At 34.7% G+C, this 23,896-nt stretch overlaps 1 protein-coding gene across 4 annotated transcripts in view; it reads left to right on the top strand.

Annotated features, from left to right (window-relative positions):
- Positions 1-1,426: 1,426 nt before the first annotated feature.
- The window catches only part of TC2N (tandem C2 domains, nuclear), a 59,213-nt gene continuing 36,743 nt past the window's right edge, over positions 1,427-23,896 (top strand). Inside the window, exons 1-4 of one of the 4 annotated variants that reach the window (XM_036991693.2) lie at positions 1,427-1,494; positions 16,521-16,643; positions 17,972-18,205; positions 22,992-23,159. In XM_036991693.2, the coding sequence (XP_036847588.2) occupies positions 16,577-16,643; positions 17,972-18,205; positions 22,992-23,159 (469 nt within the window). In that variant the 5' untranslated portion in view covers positions 1,427-1,494; positions 16,521-16,576. Of the gene's footprint in view, positions 1,606-1,742; positions 1,764-1,863; positions 1,886-16,520; positions 16,644-17,971; positions 18,206-22,991; positions 23,160-23,896 lie in introns of those variants that run through there. The other 3 variants (XM_036991694.2, XM_036991695.2, XM_036991696.2) reach the window with 3 other exon arrangements.

Raw genomic sequence — 23,896 nt, forward strand, 5'->3', positions numbered from 1 at the left:
GTTAACACGTAATCTCAAAAAGAGTTTTGTGGTCTGTAGGGGAGGCAAAACTTTACCTCTACCTTCTTAGGGTTTCTGGCTGGGATTGAGAATTAAACGGACATAGATTAACAGGAGAGTGAAGCATACAGATTTTCATGTGTGCACAGGAGGCCCCATTGGAAAATGGGCAACAAAGTGGTTAGAGCCTAACACTTTCTTACTAATTTGGACAAAGAGTAGTAAATAGTGAAAAGGGTTCAAGACAAAGGGGCTTGAGCTAGGCTGGTTAATGGTGAAATGACTAGGAAGAAAAGGGTTAAACAAGGTTTGTTTATATACATTTCCTTTGTCCTCTACTCCCTGTCTCTGGTGATAATGTTTCTTTCTTCCTGGTTTAGGAGGATACATTTTATTTGGGAGTTCCATCTCCTGCTTTTAGGTTGAAAAAGGAAGTGCCCTTCTCATTCTTTGTTTTTCAAGTGTCTTTAATTCAAAATCATCTTTGTGCCAAAGTGGTCTATTTGGGGTGGCATATTCTGGCGTTTAGGTCAAATAAATTTGGGAAATACATTCTGATATAAAGTAAAACACAGTTCTTAAGCCGGCCATTGTGAATCTCAAAAAGAGTATACAGTGTGTCTTTCCCCAGATTAATTTGACCTTGGGATCCATTCCCCTGTATCCACCCCAACTCCGGCATCTCTAGGACCTTGAGAACCCACTCTGGGGAAAGATGGCTCTCTGGGAAGAGAAGTATTACCCTTATTTCAATTAATAATCCATCAGCCTCTCAAAAGCTGAGCTATTCACCAACAGATAATCTAGAAATTCGTTCAACAACTTTTCAAGTAGTGTTGAGATTCCCACCATGGGAGGCATTAAAAGAAAAGGGCCAACCAACTGCTTGCCAAAGTGCTACAGGGAATTCCAGCATAGAATGGCGGACACAGCACTGTAGTGGAAAACTTTAGGATTCCTTCCTATGTATCTACTGCTAGCAAGGTATAGTCCATGTACAGCCGTAAAATTGGAGATATGGGCTCCAATTTCTCAGATTCTCAAAGACTATAATTAGGATGTAAAGTTAAATAACAATACAGGCAACCAAGACAAGGTTCTTCTGTTTCCAAGAAAAGGTGCAGCAATATCTCTTGCAAGAGAGACTGCCCCTTCATTCCCTATTCAAAGAGGTTCATCAGGCCAATAGCTTTCTCTCCATACTCCTTCTACTTTTTAACCTCCCTTCTGATCTCTCAACACACTCCAAGTTCTGCCTGGCTCCATGCTCGACTTCCACACGGACCAGCTGAATGCAAAGGCTTGGAAAGGCAAGGAGGCGAGTGGAGGGCGCAGGCGCAGGCGCAACGCGCTCAGGTAAGCGGGCGGACGGCCCCGCCCACCGCGGCCCTCGGCGCGCACCTCCCGAGGGGCGGGGCAGATGTGCGGCGGGACGGACCTGGGGAGGTGCGGCGCGGCCGCGCACGACGGCAGAGCGCCCACTGCCTGGAGCAGGTAACTGGCCGCGGGGTGCCATCTCAGCTGTGTGAGGCCGGGGCGCCCTGCAAGTCATGCGCGGAGACCCCGCGCAGGACCGCGGGGCCCGGAGGGCGCTGGCGGGGTCAGGTGCGCCGTCGGGGGACGGGCCTCCCGGGGCCGCTGCGCTGCCGTCCCGCGTCGGGCTCGCGGGGTTTGCGTGTGGGGCGGGAGAGCGCCCCCGGCTTCCGCAGAGAAGCCCCCTCGCCGCCAGCCTCGCGGCGCTGGATGTGGAGCAACTGTTCCGCGTGTGTGGGGTTTTTTGTTGTTGTTGTTGTATCCTTTAACTTTTATTACAACTGTCGGGGGCACGGGGGCTATTCCCAGTCCCCTCGGCGTCGCCCGCTCCCGGGAGGCCCGAAGGAAGGAGGTAGGTTAGGGCCCCCGGACAGCTGCCATCACCGCGGCCCGGAGGGCCGTGGTTCGCTCTGTGGGGCGGGGTGGGCGCTGGGGCGACGCCGGCCCCCGCCCTGCGCGGGTTCGCGGGGCCGCTGCGTGGGACCCGCGGCCCCGTCCCCTGTTCTGGGCGCGCGCTGCGACGACCGGCGCTGGCGGGCTTTGGGGCAAGAGGGTAGCTACTTCCTTTAATTGGAGAGTCTGATGAGAACAGGTTAGCGTCGCGTTTTTATCTGTGACGTTCCGGAAAATGAGAAGCAGCGAAAGGGATGTTAAAATATCACCTGTGGTTTTTGCAAAACACTATCTACCCAGCTAGATTTTTGTTTGCTTGCTTGCTTGTGTGGTTTTCTTTAAATAAATAAAGGAAATTATTACGGATGAGTTGGGGTATATTGCACACAGATGGACGTTCAGGTATAGGTATGATAGGTGCCAAGCCAGAAACATGGTTGAATATTCCTTTAGAATATTTAAAGTATAACGTGTAAAAGGATTGCTTTTGTATTTAAAGTATTCTGATTCCCACTGCAAGTAGGCACTTAGTCAAGTTCTGTTTTTCCTGATCAATACTGTAAAAAAACTGTAAAATATTGAGAGTTAACACCCCCTGTTTACCAGTAATACTTTGATATGTAACTTTATCATGGTTAAAAGTGGCTTTTTTCTGGAAGGAAATGTTAATACTGCTTGCCTTTTTGTGCTGGAATTCAAGATTTGCTCTTTATCTCTTTTGTATATTGCAGGTTTTGCTAATGATTATGAGTTGCCTTCATAACTGGAGGAAAAATATTTCAAAAAAATTTGCTCTTTTTTTTAACCCTTCAAGAAAAAAGTTTTTAAAGCATCTTGTGTTTTATTGGATCCACTTGAATTACAAATGTGTATTCACGAATGAAACTAACAAATTGAGAGACTAATTCAAGTTGGGAGCAGAGTTTGAGATTCTTGTAGGACATCTGGCAAGAGCTGTCTGGTTGGCAGTGAGATATATTGGTGTAGGGATTTTCTGAAATCAGGATCAGAATTGTAGATGTTGGAAGTATCCGTGCATTTGTGGTAGGTAGTCCTGGGAGAGTGGAAGAAATCATTTTAAGTAAATGGAGTAAGAAGAGAGGAAGACGAGCCCTGGGAAACACCCCTGTTTAAGTGAAGGGAGAGAGCCATGGAGATTGAGGAAAGACAGGAAGACTGTAGTAGGTAGTGGTGTAAGAGAAGTCACGAGAGGAAGCATTTTTAATGAGGAGAGTAATCTGTGAGAGAGTCAGTGAATCAGAGGGATCAGGAAGGTAGCAGCTGGTTTAAGTGCCTATTGGCTTTGGTAGTTTGGAGGGGGGAGGGGGTCAGCAAACGTAATTTAAGTAGAATGATAAGGTTGGAAGCCAAATTTGAAGGAGTTTGAGGAGCAAATAGAGGATGAAGAAATAAAGATAGTGTAAGATCCTTATTTTGAGAAAACAAAGATCAGAAGTGACAGGGTGGTAGAGGGAAGTTTACAGTCGGATTGGAAAGAATGTGACACCGGAATACCTTTATGTGACAGTGCATCTCACAGCTTTGTTCCTCTCTCATGGTTAAGTAGCAGAAGCTGAGAGCACTTGGCTGAGCATATTGAATAGAACTATTTATAAGAAAGTATTTCATCTACCCCCCATTCAAATTATGAACACTTTTTTTAGTGGTACTTTGCTTTGTTCAGTTGAGGTTTTACCAGTGTTAGAGTCACACTTTAACAAACTGTTGGATTGTATTTCATTTGAGTTTCAGCACTTTGATACGCCCAACTTTCTTTTAAGTCATGTGATTCTTTCATGTACAACTCAGTGACTCTTATAAAAATCTTACATGGAAACCAGATATTTTGACTAAATCAGAATCCATGTTGCATACATCAGTCAGGGCCTTTGCTTCAATTATTATACATTAAAGGGAAAAATGCTCTTTGATGAAAAGTTCTTTATAGTGAGTTTCACTTCCATCCTCACTGAAAATTTAATGTTTTGTTGTTCAGACAAGTAGTTGTATATGCATTTTCCTTGGGAATATGAAAAGAATGGTTAAAATGAAAAAAGGCCAACAATCATCCTGTTGATGAGTATGTGGAGCACCTGGAACTCTCATGCTCTGCTCATGAAAGTGTAAATTAGTGCTAACATTTTGGAAAAAACTTCCTGCGAGTATCCGCAAAGTGAAACGTATCCGTAATCTATCCCCAAACTCTACCTGAAAAAATTTTAGAAAATTCAAACTAGCCTAAAGTGACAGAAAACAGGTTAAGGATGGAAATAAGAGAAAGGAAGGAGGGATGGATCAAAAAGGGAATGAGGAAACTTTTGGGAATAATGGATGTAGTCGCTTTCTTGATTGTAAAGATGCTTTCATGCTTTCACCAGTGTATACCTGTGTCTGACTAATGTAATTGTACATTTTAAATATGTGCAGTTTACTGTAAGTTAGTACCTCAATAAAGCTGTTAAAAAAGTAAATAAAAATAGCAGAAGAAAGCACACATTTATTTTTTCCGATACTGTAGTTATCTCTGGGTGATGGGATTATTGATAATTTTTATTTCCTTAATACAGTTTTCTGTATTTTCCATTTTTTCCTCCACAACCAGAATACAAGTAAACTCCTGTGCCCATATCATGCTATAGAAATGATACATAATCAATATTTTTGAAGTCCTGATTGCTTCTTTTTCCCTTGTTGTGTCTTTCTCTTTCCACCCTCCTTGATTTTCTGTATAGTTTTATTATATGTATGTATTTATAAAATATTGTTTGATTTAGTCTATTCCATGACTTTTTTGGCACATTATATTTATGAGACATCTATGTTGATGTGTTTTAGTTCAGTTTTTATTGCTGTATGATATTCATTGTATGACTTTATCACTGTTTATCCATCTTCCTGTTAATAGATATTTGGAGGTGTTTCAGTCTTCTTATTAATTTAATTTTTACTTTTTCCCATTAAAACTTTTGTCATGACCATTCTAATCCATGTCTCTTTGTGTCTACGTGCAAGAATTTCCTAGGGTTTTTTGTGTAGGAGTAGAGTTGTGGATCTTCAGTTTTGCTAGATAATACTGAATTATTTCTAAAGTGGTTGTACCAGTTTATACTCTCATAAGCAGTGTGTGAAGTGTTTGATTTGTTCTCTCTCTCAACAACATTTGAGACATTTGTACAGCATCTTCAATTATTTGAATTTTTTCTTTTCAACAATCTGATGGGTTAAAAAATGGTACCCTACTGGGGGTTTAGTTTATGTTTCCTTAATTACTGATAATGTTGAAACTTTCATGTATCCTTTTCTATAGAATGTGTCTTTTGCCTTTTTAAAAAATATTTTTGTCTTTTAAAAATTGATTTTTAGGTTTGTTTATATATATGTTATGTTCTGGGTAATAATCCCATGTCAGTTATGCATGGGGCAAATAAGTTTTTTCCAGTAGGTAGCTTGTCTTTTACTTTCTTTATAGTGGTTTTTGGATACATTCTTTAGCTTAATATAGTTGAATATATCAACTTTTACCTTGTGGTTTGTACTTTTGTCATCTTGTTTAACAAATCTTTCCCTGAGATCCTATAGTCTGATATTTTCTTCTAAAAGGTTTAAAATGTTGCCTTTCACATTTATGTTCTTAATCTGTGTGAAATTGAAATTGATTTTTGTGCGGTGTGAAGTCAGAGTTGTTTCATTTTTTTTTTCTCTGTGGGTAATCAGTTTTTCTTATGGGTAATCAGAATATTAAATATTCTGTTTTTCCTCCCAGTAACTTGGAAGTATCATATGTTAAGTTTCCAAATATGTCTACATATGTTTCTCGGCTATTCTTTCCTTGGCCTCTTTGTGTACCCTTGCTGCCATCTTATTTACTTTAGTTGTATAATGAGCCTCGATACCTAAGAGAGTAAGTCACCCACCTATGCTTCTAAAACTGGACTCCCTTTCAAATTAATGTTTAATTTTTTCCTAAAGTAAACTTTTCATTGTGGTATATGTTATTTAAGTCCTAAATATGTAGTCACCCAAGGTCACAAGTAATACTGAAGCTACTTTAATGTAGACTCGATCAGCCTATCTTTAGTTTTTGCAAATCCTGTCCTAACTCACTTGGGCTAATTTTAACTTGAGAAGTAAATACAGAATTTTCATTTATGGAATATAGTTATTTAGAAAAGCCTTCACACTGAAAATAGCTAAGAATGCTGTGTTAGAAATTTTTTTAAGTTCTGAGGAATTAATATTCCAAAATCTAAGAGAAAGCTGAAAGCTGGGAAACTAAAGGAGCCCATATGTCCTTTTTGCTCTGAGGATATTTGCTGCTAAATTGCGGAACTTGGTTGGATTTGAATAAGAACTTGGTGGATTTGTTGGATGGGAGGCATTCAAGGCTCATTCAGCATAAGCTAACAAGAGGTTCTCTGCCCATAATTCTGGGATTCCCAAGTTTTTGATGTCATGAAAAGGATGAAAACTCACTCTGTCTCCTTCAAGGATCTGTAAGGAAAGATGCCTTGATGCCAAATAGAACAGGGGAAAAAACCTGTCCTTGGGAAGTCATAACCACCAGACTGTGGGGGACATTCATGACACTGTGGTGGTGTAAAATATTTCAAGATGTGGATTTTTTAAATCCTTTTTTTTCCCTTTAGATATAATTCACATACCATAAAATTCACTCTTTTAATGTGTACAATTCAGTGATTTTTCATATATTCACAGAATTGTGCAACCATTGTCATTATCTAATTCTACAACATTTTATCACCCCCTTCCCCCGAAAGAAACCTTGTACCTGTTAGCCATCATTCCTCATTTCTCCTTTTTCTCCAACCCCTGGCAATCACAATCTACTTTCTGTCCATATGGATTTGTTCATTTATTTGTTTATTCATATTGTATGAATGAAAGCATACAATACGTGTTCTTCTGTCTCTTGCTTCTTTTACTTAGCATAATGTTTTCAAGGTTTATTCATGTTGTAGCATGAATCAGTACTTCATTCCTTTTAATGGCTGAATAGTATTCCATAGTATAGATATACCAGTTTCATTTTTCCATTCATTAGTTGATGGACATTTGAGTTGTATCCACTTTATTGCTGTTACAAATAATGCTGCTATGAATATTTGTGTACAAGTTTTGTGTGGAAATATATTTTCCATTTTCATAGTTATATTTACCTTTGAGTAGAACTCCTGGGTCATAAAGTAGTTTTGTGTTTAAGTTTTTGAGAAACTGCCAAACTGTTTTCCAAAGCAGCTGTACCATTTTTCATTCCTACCAATGATGTATGAGGGTTCCAGTTTCTCTGTGTCTTTGCTAACACTTATTTTGTCTTTTATCATTGCTATCCTAGCATGTGTGAAGTGGTATCTTATGATTTTGATATGCATTTCCCTAGTAAATTATAATTTTAAGCACCTTTCATGTTTTATTGGCCATTTCTCTATTCTTTGGAGAAATGTCTATTCACATTCTTTTCCCAGTTTTAAATTAGGTTATATGTCAAAGTATGAATTTAAATTGATATGGTAAACAAATGCAAATATTCTCTGTAGAAATATATTTCATATTTGGCTTAAAAAAGTCCTACTATTAAAGTTTAGAGGCCAATGAATAATTTGTCAAAGATAACCAGGTTCACAAGGCAATAAGAAAACCTAGGCAAAAATCAGCAGAAATAATAGATTATTAGAAGTAAACTTACAAAAGCTTATATTTTGGAATTACCAGTCATAGATAATTATAATAAATATGATTGGCTATATTTAAATTAAAGACAAGCTTGAAAATATATGTAGGGAACAGGAGTCTTATAAGTGACATAGATAGCTGGTTGGAAAAAAGAACTTAATATAATTTCTATTAGTGAGAAATACAGTAATACAAACTTAAAATTCATTTGTTGAGTTAAACCACAGATTAGGCAATTAGCAGACCCCAAGAGAGAATTAATAAACTGGAGTATAGATCTGAATAAATAACTCAGAAAATAGCTCAAAGAAACTGGAAGGCAAACTATAAAAAAGATTGAGACATGGAAATTAGAATGATCAGAATGATTAAGTTACAGTGAGAAAGTCTAATAAATTGACTTCCTTAAAGAAAAGAAATAAGGAACAGGCAAAATCAATATTTAAAGAGATAATAAGAATTTTTCATTACTAGAAAATCTAGTACTAGTGGAAAGATATTAATAACAGATTGGTTAGTCCTTTATTGCTAAATAGTATCCCATTGTACAGATATACCACAATTATTTATTCTTCTGTTGATAGACATTTGATAGTTTCCAGTTTTTGGCTATTTCAATTAGAGCTGCTGTGAACACCTGTGTACAAGTCTTTGTCTGGACATATGACTTATATTTCTCTTATTTTTTCTTGAGGAAACCTAGGAATGTAATGTCCTGATCATATTGTAGCTATATGTTTAACTTCAGAAACTGCTAAACCATTTTATATTCCCACCTGTTGAATATGAGAGTTCCGATTGTTCCACATGCTTGAAAACTCTTGAAATGTCCAGTCTTTGCAATTTTATCCTCTCTAGTAAGAGTGTAGTGTTTTCCCATTATAATTTTAATTTGCATTTCCCAAATGACCAACAGTGTAAAACGTGTTTTCTGTTTTTTTGGCCACTTGTATATTTCTTTGGAGAAATGTCTGTTCAGTTCCTTTGCCTTTTTAAAAATAGTGTTCTTTTTCTTTTTGAGTTGTAATAGTTTTTTACATAATCTGAATCTAAGCCTTATTGGATTTATGGTTTGCAAGTATTTTCTCCCATTCTCTGCCTTTTCACTTTCTTAATGGTGTCTTTTGAAACACAAAGTTTTTAATTTTGATTAAGTCTAATATATCAATTTTTAAAAATTGTGTTTTTGGTGTCATATCTAAGAAATCATTGCTTAACCATGCAAAGAATTGCTTCTGTGGTTTCTTCTGGGAATTTTACACTTTTAGCTCTTACATATTTGTGATCAATTTTGAGTTAGTTTTTTTTTTTTCCTTTGGGTTTTGACAAATGCATGAACCTAAACATCCTCATGCCCCTCCCCTGTCAATCCCTGTCTCTGCCTCCTGGGCAAACACCGTTCTGGGTTTTTTTTTTTTTTTCCTATCATAGCTTTAATTTGCCTGTCTAGAATTTCATACAATGGAATCAGACAGATATACTCTTTTGTGTAAGACTGCTTACTCTGAAGACTATTTTTAGATTCATCAGCATTGTTGCATGTGTCTATAGTTCATTCCATTATAATGAATGTTATCAGTTTCTCCATTTTCCTATTGAAGTCCGTGTTGGCTGTTAACAGCTTTTGGCTATTATGAATAAAACTGCTAAAACCCATTCTGGTACAAGTCTTTTTGTAGACCTTTGATTTTGTTTGTCATGGATAAATGCTTGGGACTAGGACTGAAACTAGGAAAAGATAAATCTAGGGAGCCATGGGTATATTTTATTTAATTTTAATTGAAATATAGTGATATGCAATATTATATTGGTTCCAGGTATACAACATAGTGATTCAACAACTATATACATTACTAAATGCTCACCATGATAAGTGTAGTTGCTGTCAACATACAAAAATGCCACAATACTATTGACAATATTTCCTATTCTGCACTTTCATCCCTATGACTAATGTATTTTATAATTGGATGTTTGTACTTCTTAATCTAATTGACCTATTTCTCCTATCCCCCTAGCCTTTCTCCTACATCAACCTCCAGTTGTTTATGAGTCTATTTCTGGCTTTTTTTGTTGTTCATTTGTTTTGTTTTTTAGATTCCACATGTAAGTGAAATCGTATGGTAGTTCTCTTTCTCTGACTTACTGACTTAGCATAATACCATCTCAGTCCATCAATGTCTTTGCAGATGGCAAGATTCTTTTGTGGCTGAGTAATATTCCATTATTTGTATAAATGACATATTATTTATCCATTCATCTATCAGTGGACATTTAGGTTGCTTCCATATCTTGGCTGTTGTAAATAATGCTGCAATAAACATAGGAGTACATATATCTTTTTGGATTAATGATTTTATTTTCAGGTAAATTCCTGTAAGTGGAATTGATGGGTCATATGGTATTTCTGTTTTTAATTTTTTAAAAAACCTATGTACTGTTTTCTATGGTGGCTGCACCAATGTACAATCCCACCAGTGATATGAGGGTTCCCTTTTCTCTACCTCCTTGATAATACTTGTTATTTCTTGTGCTGTTGATATTAGCCATTCTGACTGGTGTAAGGTGATATCTCATTGTGGTTTTGATTTGCATTTCCCTTATGATTAGTGACATTGATTATTTTATCATGGACATCTGTGTATCTTCTTATTGAAGTCTTCTTTAATATCTTTTAATAATGTTTTATAGTTTTCAGTGTACAGGTTTTTATGCTTCTTTTGTTAAAATATTCCTAAGTATTTTAGGGATTTTTTTTGGCTATTATGAATGGAATGGATTTCTTAATTTCATTTTTAGACTGCACATTGTTAGTGTGTAGAAATGCAACTGATTTTTGTGTATTGACTTTATATCCTGCAACCATACTCAACTTGTTCATTACTTCTAGTAATTTTTTAGTGGATTCTGTTGGCTATTTTTATTTACAAGACCATCCCATGGTGTCTGTACATAAGAGTTTTACTTCTCTATTTACAATATGGATATCTTTTATATCTTTCTAGCCTAATTTCCCTGGCTAGAATCTCCAGTACATTGTTGAGTAGAAGTGGTGAGAGTTGACATTCTTGTCTTTTACCTGGGCTTGGAGAAAAAGTGTTCAGTCTTTTAGCAGTTACTGTGATGTTAGCTGTAGGTTTTTCATAGATACTCTCTATTATGTTAAGAAAATTTTCTTCTATTCCTACTTTGCTCAGCTTTTTTTAAATCATGAATGAGTGTTGAATTTTTCTTTTTTTTGTATTTATTGAGATGATCATGTAGTGTTTGTCTCATTCTATGATGTATTGCATGAATTGATTTTCAGATATTAAACTAACCTTGCAATCTTGGGATAAGTCTCATCTGGTTATGATGTATAATTCTTTTTGTGTGTTGTTGGACTTGGTTTTGTAGTTTGTTGAGGATTTTTGTGTAGTTTTGAGAGATATTCATCCTTTTACCTTATTTTGTATCTTTATAGTTAAGGTGTTTTTCTTGTAAGCATTGTAAACTTGGGTCATGCTTTTTTAGCCAATTTAACAATCTTTGCCTTTTAATTGGAAGATATAGAGTATTTATGCTTAATTGATTATTGATATAGTTAGGTTTAAATTGATAATTTTGGTGTTTTTTTATTCATGCCATCTATTCTTCATCCACGTCTCCTGCTTTATTTTAATAGAGTTTTTTTTTTTTTTGGTGTGATTCCATTTGATCTCCTTTGTTGGCTTCCTAGCTATACCTCTGTTTTCTGTTTCTGGTGGTTGATTTAGGGTTTATAGTACATGTCTATAACTTTGTAGTCTACTTTCAAATGGCATTGTACTACATCACATTTAGTATAAGACCCTTACAACAGAATATATTTATTTCTCCCTGCTGGCCTTTTCTCTTAATAGTAAGCATTTTACTTCTGCATACGCTGTAAACCCCACATTACTATGTTATCATTTGTCTAAGTATCTGTATAATATTTTAAGAGATTTAATAATACTAAAATCATATATATATATATATATGTATGTATCTTATGTATATCATATATATAGCTCTTCATTCCTTGTGTAGATCCATGTTCCATCTGGTAGCACTCTTCTGCTGGAAGAATGTTCTTGAACACTTCCTGTGGTGTGGATTTGCTGGTTGTGCTATCTTTTAAGTCATTTTGTCACCTCCCTTTTGGAAAAATTTTTCTCCAGGTGTAAAAATCTACATTTACAGGGGTTTTTTTTCAGTACTTTTTTTTTCCTTTTGCTCCATTATTTTCTTTCTTGCATTGTTTCCAGTGAGAACTATGCTGTTGTTATCTTTATTCCTGTGTATATAACATGTCTTTTTTTCTCTAGCTGCTTTTAAAAAAGATTTCCTTTTCACCATTGATTTTAAGCCGTGTTACTATGATATACTTTGGCATACTTCATACTTCCTGTGCTTAGTGTTTGTTGTGGCTTTTAGATCTGTGGCTTGCAGTTACCAAATTTGGAAAATTTGGGTTATTATTTCTTCAAATATTTTTACTTCCTCCCCCCATCTCCTTTATGGGCTTCAATACATGTATATTGTTTTGTTTGAAATTGTCACATGGTTTACAAATGCTGTTTACATTGGTTTTTTTCTTTGTGTTTCATTTTGAATAGTTTCTCATACTGTATCTTTATGTTTATTAATCTTTTCTTTTGTAATATGCAGTCTATCAATCCTATCCAGTGTATTTTCTAACTCAGACACTAATTTTCATCATTAGTAGTTGAGCTTGGGTCTTTTTCTTTTTTTTTTAATATCTTCCATATCTCTATGTAACATATAGAATCAGAATTGTTTTATTATTTCTGGGTTGGTTCCCGCTCTTTGGTTTTTTTTCCCTCATTTGTGTTTTTTTTTTTTTTTTTACTTTGCATGTCTGGTAATTTTTTATTTGCTGTCAGATATTGTGAATTTTACCTTGTCTACTGGATATTTATAGATTTCTATAAATATTTTTTGCTTTGGGACATAGTTAAGTTTCTTAGAAATAATTTGATCCTTTTGGGTCATGCTTTTAAGATTTGTTTGGTGGAAGCAGACTAGTGTTTAGGACTATTTATTCCTCACCACTGAGGCAAGTTCCTTCTGAGTACTGTACCCAAAACCCCCTGTGAATTATGAGGTTTTTCCAGGTTGTTTGGTGGGGACAGGCACTGACCTTGGTGAGTGTCAGTTATGGTTTTTGTAACCTTTTCTGGTGGTCTTCCCCCAGTCATGTGTATTTTCCTTGCATGCATGCTCTGACTTGTCTGCTGAATACTCGAGTGGGACCCTCTGCTGATGTCTGTAGTTCTCTGTGTCTGCACCTCTCTACTCCAGTAGTTTGCCATGCCAATTCTGGCTGCCTTCTTCTTATTCATATAAACTTGTTTCCTTTTCTACATCCATCCCCTATTGTTCCCAATTCATTTTGGGTGACTCAGCGCCATCAATTTTGAGAACCTTTTCTCCAGAAATAGTATCATTTTTAACCAGACTTCCCACATTCCCCTCATGATTAATGTAAAGTATGTGCAAGCTGACTTGGGTCAAAAATGTGGTTTAGAGAATATGTTAGGGGTTTTTATATAAACTAGTTATTGTACTTTGTTTCCTTATCTGTCAACTATGTATTTGCTGAGTTCCTACTATATTTCCAACATCATACAGGGTACTGAGTGTTAAGTAGAAAGTGAATATAATATTGTTTCTGAAAAGTTTATAGTCTAGCAAGGGAGATAGGACAGGCATTATGAAATGTCAAGAAAAATATAAAATTAAAAAAATAAATACAGTAGATATTGGGGTGAGAAATTAATATGGAGATGGTCAAGGAATGCATCCTCTAAACAGGGGCTTAAAAGGGGTCTTGAAAACGTATACATTTTAAAAACAGAAATCAGTTACAAGATATAATGGCAAAAAGATGCCATTTATGATAGCCAGACTAATTTTTCAGGCATATCTTAAGAAGAAAAGTCAGAATTTACATGAGAAAAAACTATGAAAACTCCTAAAGATACAAACATGGAGTTAAACAAATGTTCTGGGTAGGAATATTAACGTCCTAAAGATGTCAGCTTTTCCCTAAAACAATTTATAAGTTTAATATGATCCCACTGAAAGTACCATCAGATTTTTCCTCCTGGGGCTACACAGATTATAGAGTTTGTTAAAAGAACAGATAAGCAAGAATAGCTAGCAAGAACAGTAAAGACAGGAGGCTAGCCCTGCTAGATATTAAAACTTGTAAGCCATTATAACTCTCAAAACGTGGTATTGGTACAGGAATAGACAGGCGAATTGAAGAGAATAGAAAATACAGAAATAAACTCCATTGCATGTAGGAATTTAGTCTGTAATAAATGTAGCATCCTAAAATCAATGGAGAAAATATATAATTTTAAATAAATGGTGTTTATAATACTAGATAGCCAATTGGGAAAAAATAGGATTGGATTATTTTTCATAACTGTATATACCAGGGTTTTAATACAGAAAATAACACCATATTAAGTATTAGAAGAAAGTATAGGTAAAATCTTATGACCTACTTATGGGGAAACCTTTACTGTGACTCTAAATCCAGAAGCAAAGAGGGAAAATGTAGATAAGTATAATTGTGTGTGTATGTATTTATATATACACATGCATTCTCTTTCTCTGCATAGCAGAAAATACCTCATTCAAAATAAAAAGATAATGACAAACTGAAAGAATGTTTGCCACTTATATTGTGGACAATGTGTTAATCTCACATATATAAAATTTTTAAAAATATATTTAGAGAATATATGAAAATTCTCTAATAAAACTGAGGCAAAGGACTAATAGCTTTATGAAAAGATGGGCAAGAGATAAGGAAGGAGTTCATAGAAACAAATATAGATTAGCCTTATATGAAAAGGTGCCCAGCCTCATGTATAACGATGCACATTAAAACACCACAAGGTGCAATTTCTTTCCTATCAGATTGACAGAAGCCCAGCATTTTGATGAATACTTTGTTGGTGACTGTGTTGAGAAGCCAGAGCTGGTGAATTAAATTGAGAATATGTGGATTATAACCTGCTGATGAGAAGGTACAAGGCACCCACACAGGGTCAGTAGACAGCTCCTTAGCTTCCAAGCTTCTACTTCAGGGAAGTGAAAACTCCAGGGTCCTTTTGGTTAAGGATGCAGTTTCACTGCACCCACACTAAGGAGGTAAAGTCACAAGATTTGTTACAGATGTTGGAAGTGGCTCAATGAGCCGGGGAAGGGCAGTCCTCTGTCCCTCTGTCCCAGGTGCTAGAGAGCAGGGTAGCAAGCATCTATTACTTATAAGATGGTTGGGGCTGAGGTCACTCACTTTTCACTGGTTTAACTCTTAAGTCATTTTGAAAGGCGCCCCAGAAAAAGCAAAGTGGAAACTTGTGCTGGGAATCCTAAGCTCAGGTTTTTAGCTAAATGTCCAGACTCTGGGTGTGAGCAGGGTTGTCATAATGTAAAATGCCTAGGCCTCAACTCAGAAAAATGAAAGTTGTTTTTCAAAAGTGAAAAACTCAGAAAAGCAGAAGTAGTTCTTCTCATGATGATTACAGAAATAGGTTGTCTCATACAATGCAAAACGGTACAACTTTAGAGAGGGACTTAGCAATACTAAACAAAATTATACATATATTTACCTTTTGACCCAGTAATCCTCTCTTAAGAATCTATCTTACAGATATATACTGGAAAATATATGAAAATATGTGTGCACAGAGTTACTGTGTCACTATTAATAATAGCGAAAGACTGGAAACAATCTGGATTTTGATCTTGATTTGATGGAAGCGGTTATAAAAAATATTTGACACCATGGAGGAAATTTGAACAGTGACTGGGTAGTTGATTATCTTAAATTTTTTAGTAGTGGTAATGCTAGTATGGTTAATGTTTAAGAATTGAATATCTTTTAGAAATATTTGCTACTATAATCCATTACAGTTACTGTTTGTTTTGATGCTCAAATTAATCCATCTTTAGTCATCTAACTTCAGTGCCTTTGACATAAAGTCCTGAGTCCTCTGCCACATCTTTCAGGGATAATTAAGTGTTTATGGATGAAATGGTGTGATTGGAATTTATTTTGAAATAATCCAAAGGAACAGGGTAAGTGGGGAGGTAGAGATGAACTAAGGTTGGCCTTGAGTTGATGATTGTTTAATGTGGGTGACAGGGGTTTTATTATAATATTCTTACTCTTCGTGTATACATTTAAAATTTCCCATGAAAAATGTACAGAGTTTAAGTAGGCATGAATGAAGAGAGTACATTTGGAATAAAGTCATTGAGGCCAAGGTGGGGAATTGGGCTTGAAGTTCTTACACAATTTTATGTTTCTGGTAAACTTAAAAGTTTATTTCCACTCTTGACTTATTTGTGGTTTAGTTAGCTGGTTTCTTTGTGTGTATGTATGTGTGTGTGTGATATTTTTTATATTTTTTGTTAGTCTATTAAGCATTAAACTAAATAATAAGGAATGATGTTATTTGTTTATTGGTCCCAATTAGAAGCCTTTGGATTCCCAAAAGAATTGATTTGAAGGAAGTAAAATTTTTCCCACACTTTTTATGAGAGCCATATTTCATGCAAATTTTGTTGGGGAATCAGCTTAGGTATACCAGGTGAAAAAACTGAGAATGGGGTTTTTCTTTTTATTTTTTTTCAGATCAAATAATTGAGATAGCTCATTTAGTAATATTTAAGTATGTCATTTTTATAACTTATGAGGCATCTAGGATACAAACCTACATATAAGAACAAGAAAGTCTGTCTTCCTCTAAACATTTTTGCTTTGGAGCCCTCATTATGTCTTAGAAAGCCACATTTATTTAGTGATTCTAATGGCATTAACCAGGATCATGTTAACTTGTCTTTTATTCTACCAACAGATTAATATTGAAATTGAAAATCTGTATCAATTGCTGGATATTGGAAATTGAATGTGATGGCAACAGAATTTATTAAGAGTTGCTGTAGAGGATGTTTCTATGATGAAACAGAAAAGCACAACTGTGAGTTTTGCTTTGTTTGACTTCAACAAACATTTATTTAAGGTCTTCTTTATTTGTGGCATTTTGTAATATAAAGATAAATGAGACATTTTCCTAACTTTATTGGGGAGGCAGAAACATAAATACAGGGCACATTCGGTAAGTGTTAAAGTACCTGGAACATAGAGAGGGAGAGATGAATTCAACCCAGGAGATACGCTGCTACATTGCCACAAAGAAGATGGCATTTGGTACTGAAGTCTGAAGAGGATTTTAGCAGGCTGAGTGGCAAGAAGGAGTGAGAGAAGGTGAGGAGAGGACATGAGTATGGGTGGATGAGATAGTACAGGCAAAGCCAGGGAGAGACAAGTGTTGGCGTGTTTGGGGTTCAATGTACTCTAGCAAATGTTTTATTTTAAATAAAGACAACTTCCAGTTTATGAACATAGTGCATTAAAAAAATGCCTTTCGTGAGTGAATGACTGGTGGAGAAGAGACCCATAACTTTTCTCAAGAGCCATATTTATCAAGGGCTCTGGAGATTTCCCTTTCTATTGCATGGTTTCCTCATCTTTTCAGGATTATGACTGGAACCTTTTCTCTGGCTCTTTCTTGTATTTCTTAGTTTAGAGCATAGCTTCCTAGTATATTTGACTATGAAGGCTTTTTTTTTCGCATTAAAACATTTGAAAATTCCTACACAATAGTAGTTGTACTTTCATTCAATCTATAGAGAATATTAATTATATAGACAAATTAACACTGTGTGTCCCTTACCTCTCCATCCTAAGTCATACAGTTTAAGAATCATATATTGTTGAGATAATGGCCAAAAAAGGTCATAGAAGCAAGTACAGGGAGAGTTGCTATTGTATTAGGGTCATTTTTTTGTTTAGTGATTTGGTGAAGATTTTTGTAGACTTGGAGACCTTTGATTTCTTTTCAGAATTGCTTTATGCATTTAAGACTGATGTTAACCATTAGTATTGACAACAGGAATTGCTTTGTTGACAGCATTTTTAAATGCTGGATTTTACTTGAAAGCATTGTAGAATTAACTACAAAATAAACTTCTCATCTATTAACTCTTGTGGGAATGAGACGTTTTAAAAACTGCTGTTACCATTGTAATAAGTTTATATACTTTGGAAATAATTGCTTAAATATTGGTTGGACAGAATAAATTAAGATTCTTGAAGTACTTGACAGGACCCCAGAGTAGTTTCTGTATCAGCAGTTTCTTCTACAATGTTAAGTACCAAAGTATGCAAGGTTTAGGTTATTATATATAAATCTACGTGCGTATTTGTGATATTTTTTCTTTTTCTTTTTTCTTCTTTTACATGCAGTTTCTGTGGAAAGAGACTTAAAAGCAGCAACTTTAAATAGTCATACTACTACTATCTGTATACCTCCATTGACTTCTGTTTCTGTAAAGCCTCAGGTTGGCTGTACTGAGGATTATTTACTTTCAAAATTACCATCTGATGGCAAAGAAGTACCATTTGTCGTGCCCAGGTTTAAGTTATCTTATGTTCAGCCTAGGACTCAAGGAAGCCCCTCACATCTGGAAGAACTTGAAGGTAAACAAGAAATGATAGGGATTTGAAAATCAACATGCAGCATTTAAATGCTGTTATTGCTGTTATGTTGCTTTTTTATATCTTTAGTATAATGATATAAGATTTTTTATGTATAAATTTTACATTCTATTTTATATGTGTTTTGCGCTTTCTGCAGAGGAACTTAATGTACAGTATTTTTGGAAGGTCCCAGTATGAAATTGGTCCCATTCAACATATTTGTGTGTAAATTTGGCCTTTTTTAAAGGAATAATACAATACATTGTTACTCTTCACACATCTAGAAAGAAAAAAATGGAGAGATTTTTCTGTATGTGATTAGTAAATATAGGAAAGATTCTTATTACTGTTTTCTAAAATTTGGTGTAAAGAAAAATAAGGAAACAGCAGAGCAGTCTATTTTTCCCTCTTTCTTTACTCCCCAGTTCAGTTAGCTACTTGAATGACACAGATTCATTGGCTGAATTTTGACTGATGTTGTAGAGGTTAATGGATTAATGAAGATAAGAGAAAACAACGTGTAAGTTTTGTATTTTAAAAATAATTTGTTTTAGTCCATTAAAACACTGTCAGTCATAATGATTTTTTCCCTCAAAATTTTCTTACGAAAAATTCCAAACATCCTGAAAAGTTGAAAGAACTTAACAGCAGTTACCTGTATATCTACCATATAGATTCTATCATTAACATTTTACTATACTTATGTTATCATATATCTATCCATTCCTCTATCCATTATTAATCCTTTCTTGGGTAGGGTGAAGAATGCATTTCAGTCTATATTTCAGACATTAGTACATTTCCCTCTAAATACTTGAGCTTATATATATCATTTTTTTGGAGTTCAATATCTGCTTACAGTTTTCTTCTTTTGACATAAAGTATATACACAATGAACTCCCCAAGTTTTATGTGTGTATTTTGTTAAGTTTTGACAAATGCATATACTAGGGTAATCCAAACTCCTATCAAAATCTAGAGTATTTCTCCAGATAGTGTTTTCTGCCTGGTCCTTTTTTTCTCTTTCTTCTAGGATTCCAATTATACATATGTTGGACCTTTTGATATGTGTTTTATGTGTCTCAAATTTTTTTTCTGTAATCTTTTTCTTCTCTCTATTCTTAAGTTTGGATAATATCTATTTTCAAGTTCATTGTCTCTTTTCTACGTTATCTCCACATTCAGCTGTTAAGCCCATCCAGTATGTCTTTAATTTCAGAAATCATATTTTTCAGTTGTAGAATTGACATTTTAAAAATAGTTTCTATATCATTGCTATAATTTCTTGTTTGTTTTTCACTATTGTGAGCCTGTTTTCTTCTGTGACTGAGTTTTAACGTCTTTGCTTATGCTAATGTCTGGGTCATTTAGTTTCTATGGATTGTATTTTAAAAAAAATTTTTTAGAAAGAGTCACATTTTCCTGTTTATTTGTATATGGGATAATTTGGGTTGTATTCTGGATGTTGGATATTATGTTTTGGAGACTAGACTATAGACTGTTCGATCAGACAGCTTCACTACATCCTCACTGAGCCTATAATTTAGGAGTAAACTGATTTCTCAGGTCAACTTAAAAAGTAATCTGTTTTCTAAAGACAAAAGAAAGGCTGTCGCATATTGTGTAGTTATTTCTTACTTATTTTCTGATTATGGGAATAATACATCCCATTTATCAAAAGACAGGCAAGCCCAAATATATATTGATTTAAAGACTTTATTTAATTAGAGTCAAGAAAGTATTCTTGGTGCCAAATTATAGAAGTCAAATACATGTATGTGAATGTGTATGTGCATGTGTGAGTGATAGGTTGACATGGAGATTTTGAGAAGAAGATAGGATATCAATAATTGATATGATAAGCTATAAATAATGACTAAAATAATGTTTCAAATATTTGAAATTTGTTTTGTTGCATTGACTTGCTCATGGTCCCGATTACAGCTGCACCTTACTGCTTTGATAACAGATTCTGTCACTGACATTGTCCTGTGCTTGCTTTATCAGTATCTACCTATCAACTAAGAAAGAATATATTTTGAATAAACAGTGGAATTTTAAATAGGGATTTTGAGAGGTGTAAGTAGTTGTGTTAACTTTGCTGTGTTTTTTACTGCACTGTGTTTCTGTAAATTGAGAGAAATTCCCCTTGACCTTTAAATATGATATCACTACATACTGTTTGAGGGGAAAATTTCAGTTCTCTAGTGTTTTACTTATAAAGGAAACATGAAATTAGAATATTTTTTTGCTGTAACCTATAAAGGTAGTGAGTCATCTTCGGTGCTACTATTGTTATCATAAAGACTTTTGTAGCAGTGTTTGTGTGCCGAATGATTTAAATGTTAGCGTACTAGGGTGTATAGTCTCCTTATAAGGCTCTTTCGTTGTTATAACTCCCCCTTGGCACCTCTCTGGCTCTATACAGTGCTTGGATTGTACAGTTATTTGAACCAGGGTGAGGATAAGCTCTCACCTCATAACCCCATATTTTATTTTTCTTTTCTGAACTCACTATGAAGCCACCTCTTTTACTGTTTAGCTTAATTTAGAAGTATTTATTTTTATTATGGGTTCTATTTTATATGGGACAAAAAGAACTAAAAGATGGCAATAATTTAAACATTTAAAAACTTGATTTTATGTCTGGATATTATTTCCATTGTGATTCTTAACTTTGAAAGGAATTTAATGTATTGTTTTACCCTTTTTAATTTGTGAAATATAGTATACATATCAAAAAAAGGAACAAAACAGAAATATACAGCTCAATGATTTCTTGGGAGTCAAAACACATGAATGGTCACCAGTCAGGTAGAGAAATAAAGTATTGCCAGTAACCTGAGGGCCTCTATCTTCTCCCTTTCCTGTCACTCCAGAATACTCAGTGTCCCAATTGTTACAATTGTCACTTTCTTTATATTCTTACTTTTTACCACTTAAGCACATATCTCTAAATGTTGTAGTTTAGCCTTTTCTGTTTTCTGACCTTTATATAGATGAAATTACATATTGAGTATATTTCTTTTATTTATGAATTCTTTCATTCAATATTGTATTTGTGAGATTCATCCAAATTGTTAGTAACTTCAGTTTGTTTTCACATCTTTACAGTAAGTATAATTATTCTTTTATATTCTAAATGGCATGATATACAGTAGTGTTTCTATATAGCATGTAATAAGGCATTTTTATGTAACAGGTATATACTACAGTTTATTTGCTTTACTATTGATAGATATTTGGGTTTTTTCCAGTTTTTGGCATTATAAATAATGACGTTTATGAACAAACATTCTTGTGCTTTCCTCTTAGTGCACATGTGCAAGTATTTCAGTTTTGTGTAAGTCCTTGAATGGCATTGTCTGGATAGAGTATCTTCAGCTTTAGTAGAAATTGCCAAACTGTTTTCCATGGCGATTGTATTAATTTACATTCCCACCAGCAGATCATGATAGTTCACATTGCTCTACTTTCTTGGCAGCACTTGCTATTGTTACGCTTCTTAATTTTAATCATTCTGGTGAGTATGTTGTGGTATGTCACTGAAGTTTTAACTTATATTTCCCTTGTGACAAGTGAGATTTGAGCTCCAGGTCATGTTTGTTGGCTAGTTGGATAGCTGACTCTTCTGAATTTGGTACTTTAAGTCTTTAAGCTGATTTATATGTGGGCTTGCCTGTCCTTTTCTTACTGTGTTCTGGTAGTTCCTCATATATTCTGGATATGAGCCCGTTGTCACTTCTATTTGTTTCTCACATCTTCTCCCACTCTGTGAGTTACCTTTTCACTTTCTTACATTGTCTTTTGATAAATGGAAGTTTTCAATTTTAATGTACTTCAGTTTATTAAATGCTGTGTTCTATTTAAGAAGTGCTTCCCTGCCTTAAGGCTGTGAAAGCTTTGTTATAAATTTGTCAAAATATGGAAGTTTTACTGGTTTGCTTTACCATTTATTGAGACCTACAATCCATGTGAAAATAGTATTTTGTACATAGGTTTATTTGAGATGAAATTCTTTTTTCTTTATCAATATCCAGTTGTCTTATCACCTTTAGTGAAAAGACCATTCTGTCCCCACTGTCATGTGTTATCACATTGATTTATTATAAGTCAAACATCCATAAACTGGGTGTCTTTTTTGGGACCTCCTAGTCTGTCCCATTCATCTTATTATTGTGCCAATATTCTGTACTTAGTAGAGCAAATCTTCCAACCTTGTTTTTCTTATTAAAAACAGTTTTTGGGTTATTATTGGTCTTTTATGTTTCCATACAAATATTTTTCTGTCCATCTTTTTGTTACTCTATTTCTAACTTTATTGCACTGTGGTTAGAAAATATACTCTGTATCATTTTAGTCCCTTCAAAATTATGGAGACTTGCTCTGTATATCTCAGTACGTGGTCTGTTTTATAAATGTTGAGTCTTCATGAAAAGAGTGTATCGCCAAAAAAAATGGTCATATTTTTACAAAACGTGTCCTTTGTGTAAGTAGAAAAATAAAAGGAAACTCAGATCACAAAATATAAAACTGTCCTTGGGCAAAGAAACATGCCCAATATTTATCAGATTACCTTGAGAGCAGGGTTTATGAAGCTGATCCTGGGCAGAGTTTTCCACACAGTTAAAGCTCAATAAATGTGTGCCTGTTTTTTTAGATAGCAAGTGCATGTGATTTAGTATTACTTGAGACAGTTTTTTTTCCTTTGCCTTGGGTGCACCAACTGTTGGCTAAAAACTCCAAGGAAAGGGTGCGGTAAGACTTTAGGAACACTTGCTTTCAGGATCTGCCAGGGCATCTTTTGGAGATCGAAAGGCAGAACTTTCCAGTTCATCCCAGCATGGACCCAGCTATGATGTATATAACCCGTTCTATATGTGTCATCACATTTCACCTGATTTGAGTCGGCGCTTTCCTCCTCACTCGGAAGCAACGAGATTATATGGATCAGGTATGGAAAATTTTTTTGTGTGTTTTCCTCTTTGTTTTCTCTCTAATAAATAGAGAAATGAAATTAAACTTAAGTCCCTGGAAGAAATTATTCTTTAGAAAAACAATTTTAAAATAAGAGAAAAGCAAGCTTCAGGAGTGATATGATAAATATCAGTGACTTCTCTGTGGTATTATATCTAATGTAAAAACTGAAAGATTAATGAGGTATGTGTATTAATTGGTGTTTCCAATTTCCATTTTATTTGTCTTTTTTTGAAAGGAGTTTTGTTTTCAGATTAGTTTGTATGTTTATTTTATGTATCATCTATCTATAGAAAATGCTTAGATAAATGATGATAGAACTTTTTTGGTTTAGTATTTAAGATTGTATCAATTATAGATTATCTTGTACATATCTGTTTCACAAAATTCTCACTGTTTTTCGGGGTTTTGATATATGTATATAGCTATCTCAACCACTCAATTCAGAGTGGGTACTGAAAATAAAGCAGAAGTGTTTATTTAAATATTTATTATTTCAGTACTATGCTAGAATACACAATATGGAGAATTCTATTTTTCAAGAATCTTACAGTTTAGAAGGAAGCTAGAAATATAGAAATGGTAGGATTACATGGAATTCAGTATGATTTTTTTTTAATTTAGTAAGTGCTCATTAAATAGTTGAATTACATTTAGCACAGAAGATTTAACATCTTAGATTATTCTTCTGGGATGAAGAATTGGGTAATGTAA

Source organism: Manis javanica, chromosome 8, assembly GCF_040802235.1.
Source record: "Manis javanica isolate MJ-LG chromosome 8, MJ_LKY, whole genome shotgun sequence".
NCBI lineage: Eukaryota > Metazoa > Chordata > Mammalia > Pholidota > Manidae > Manis > Manis javanica.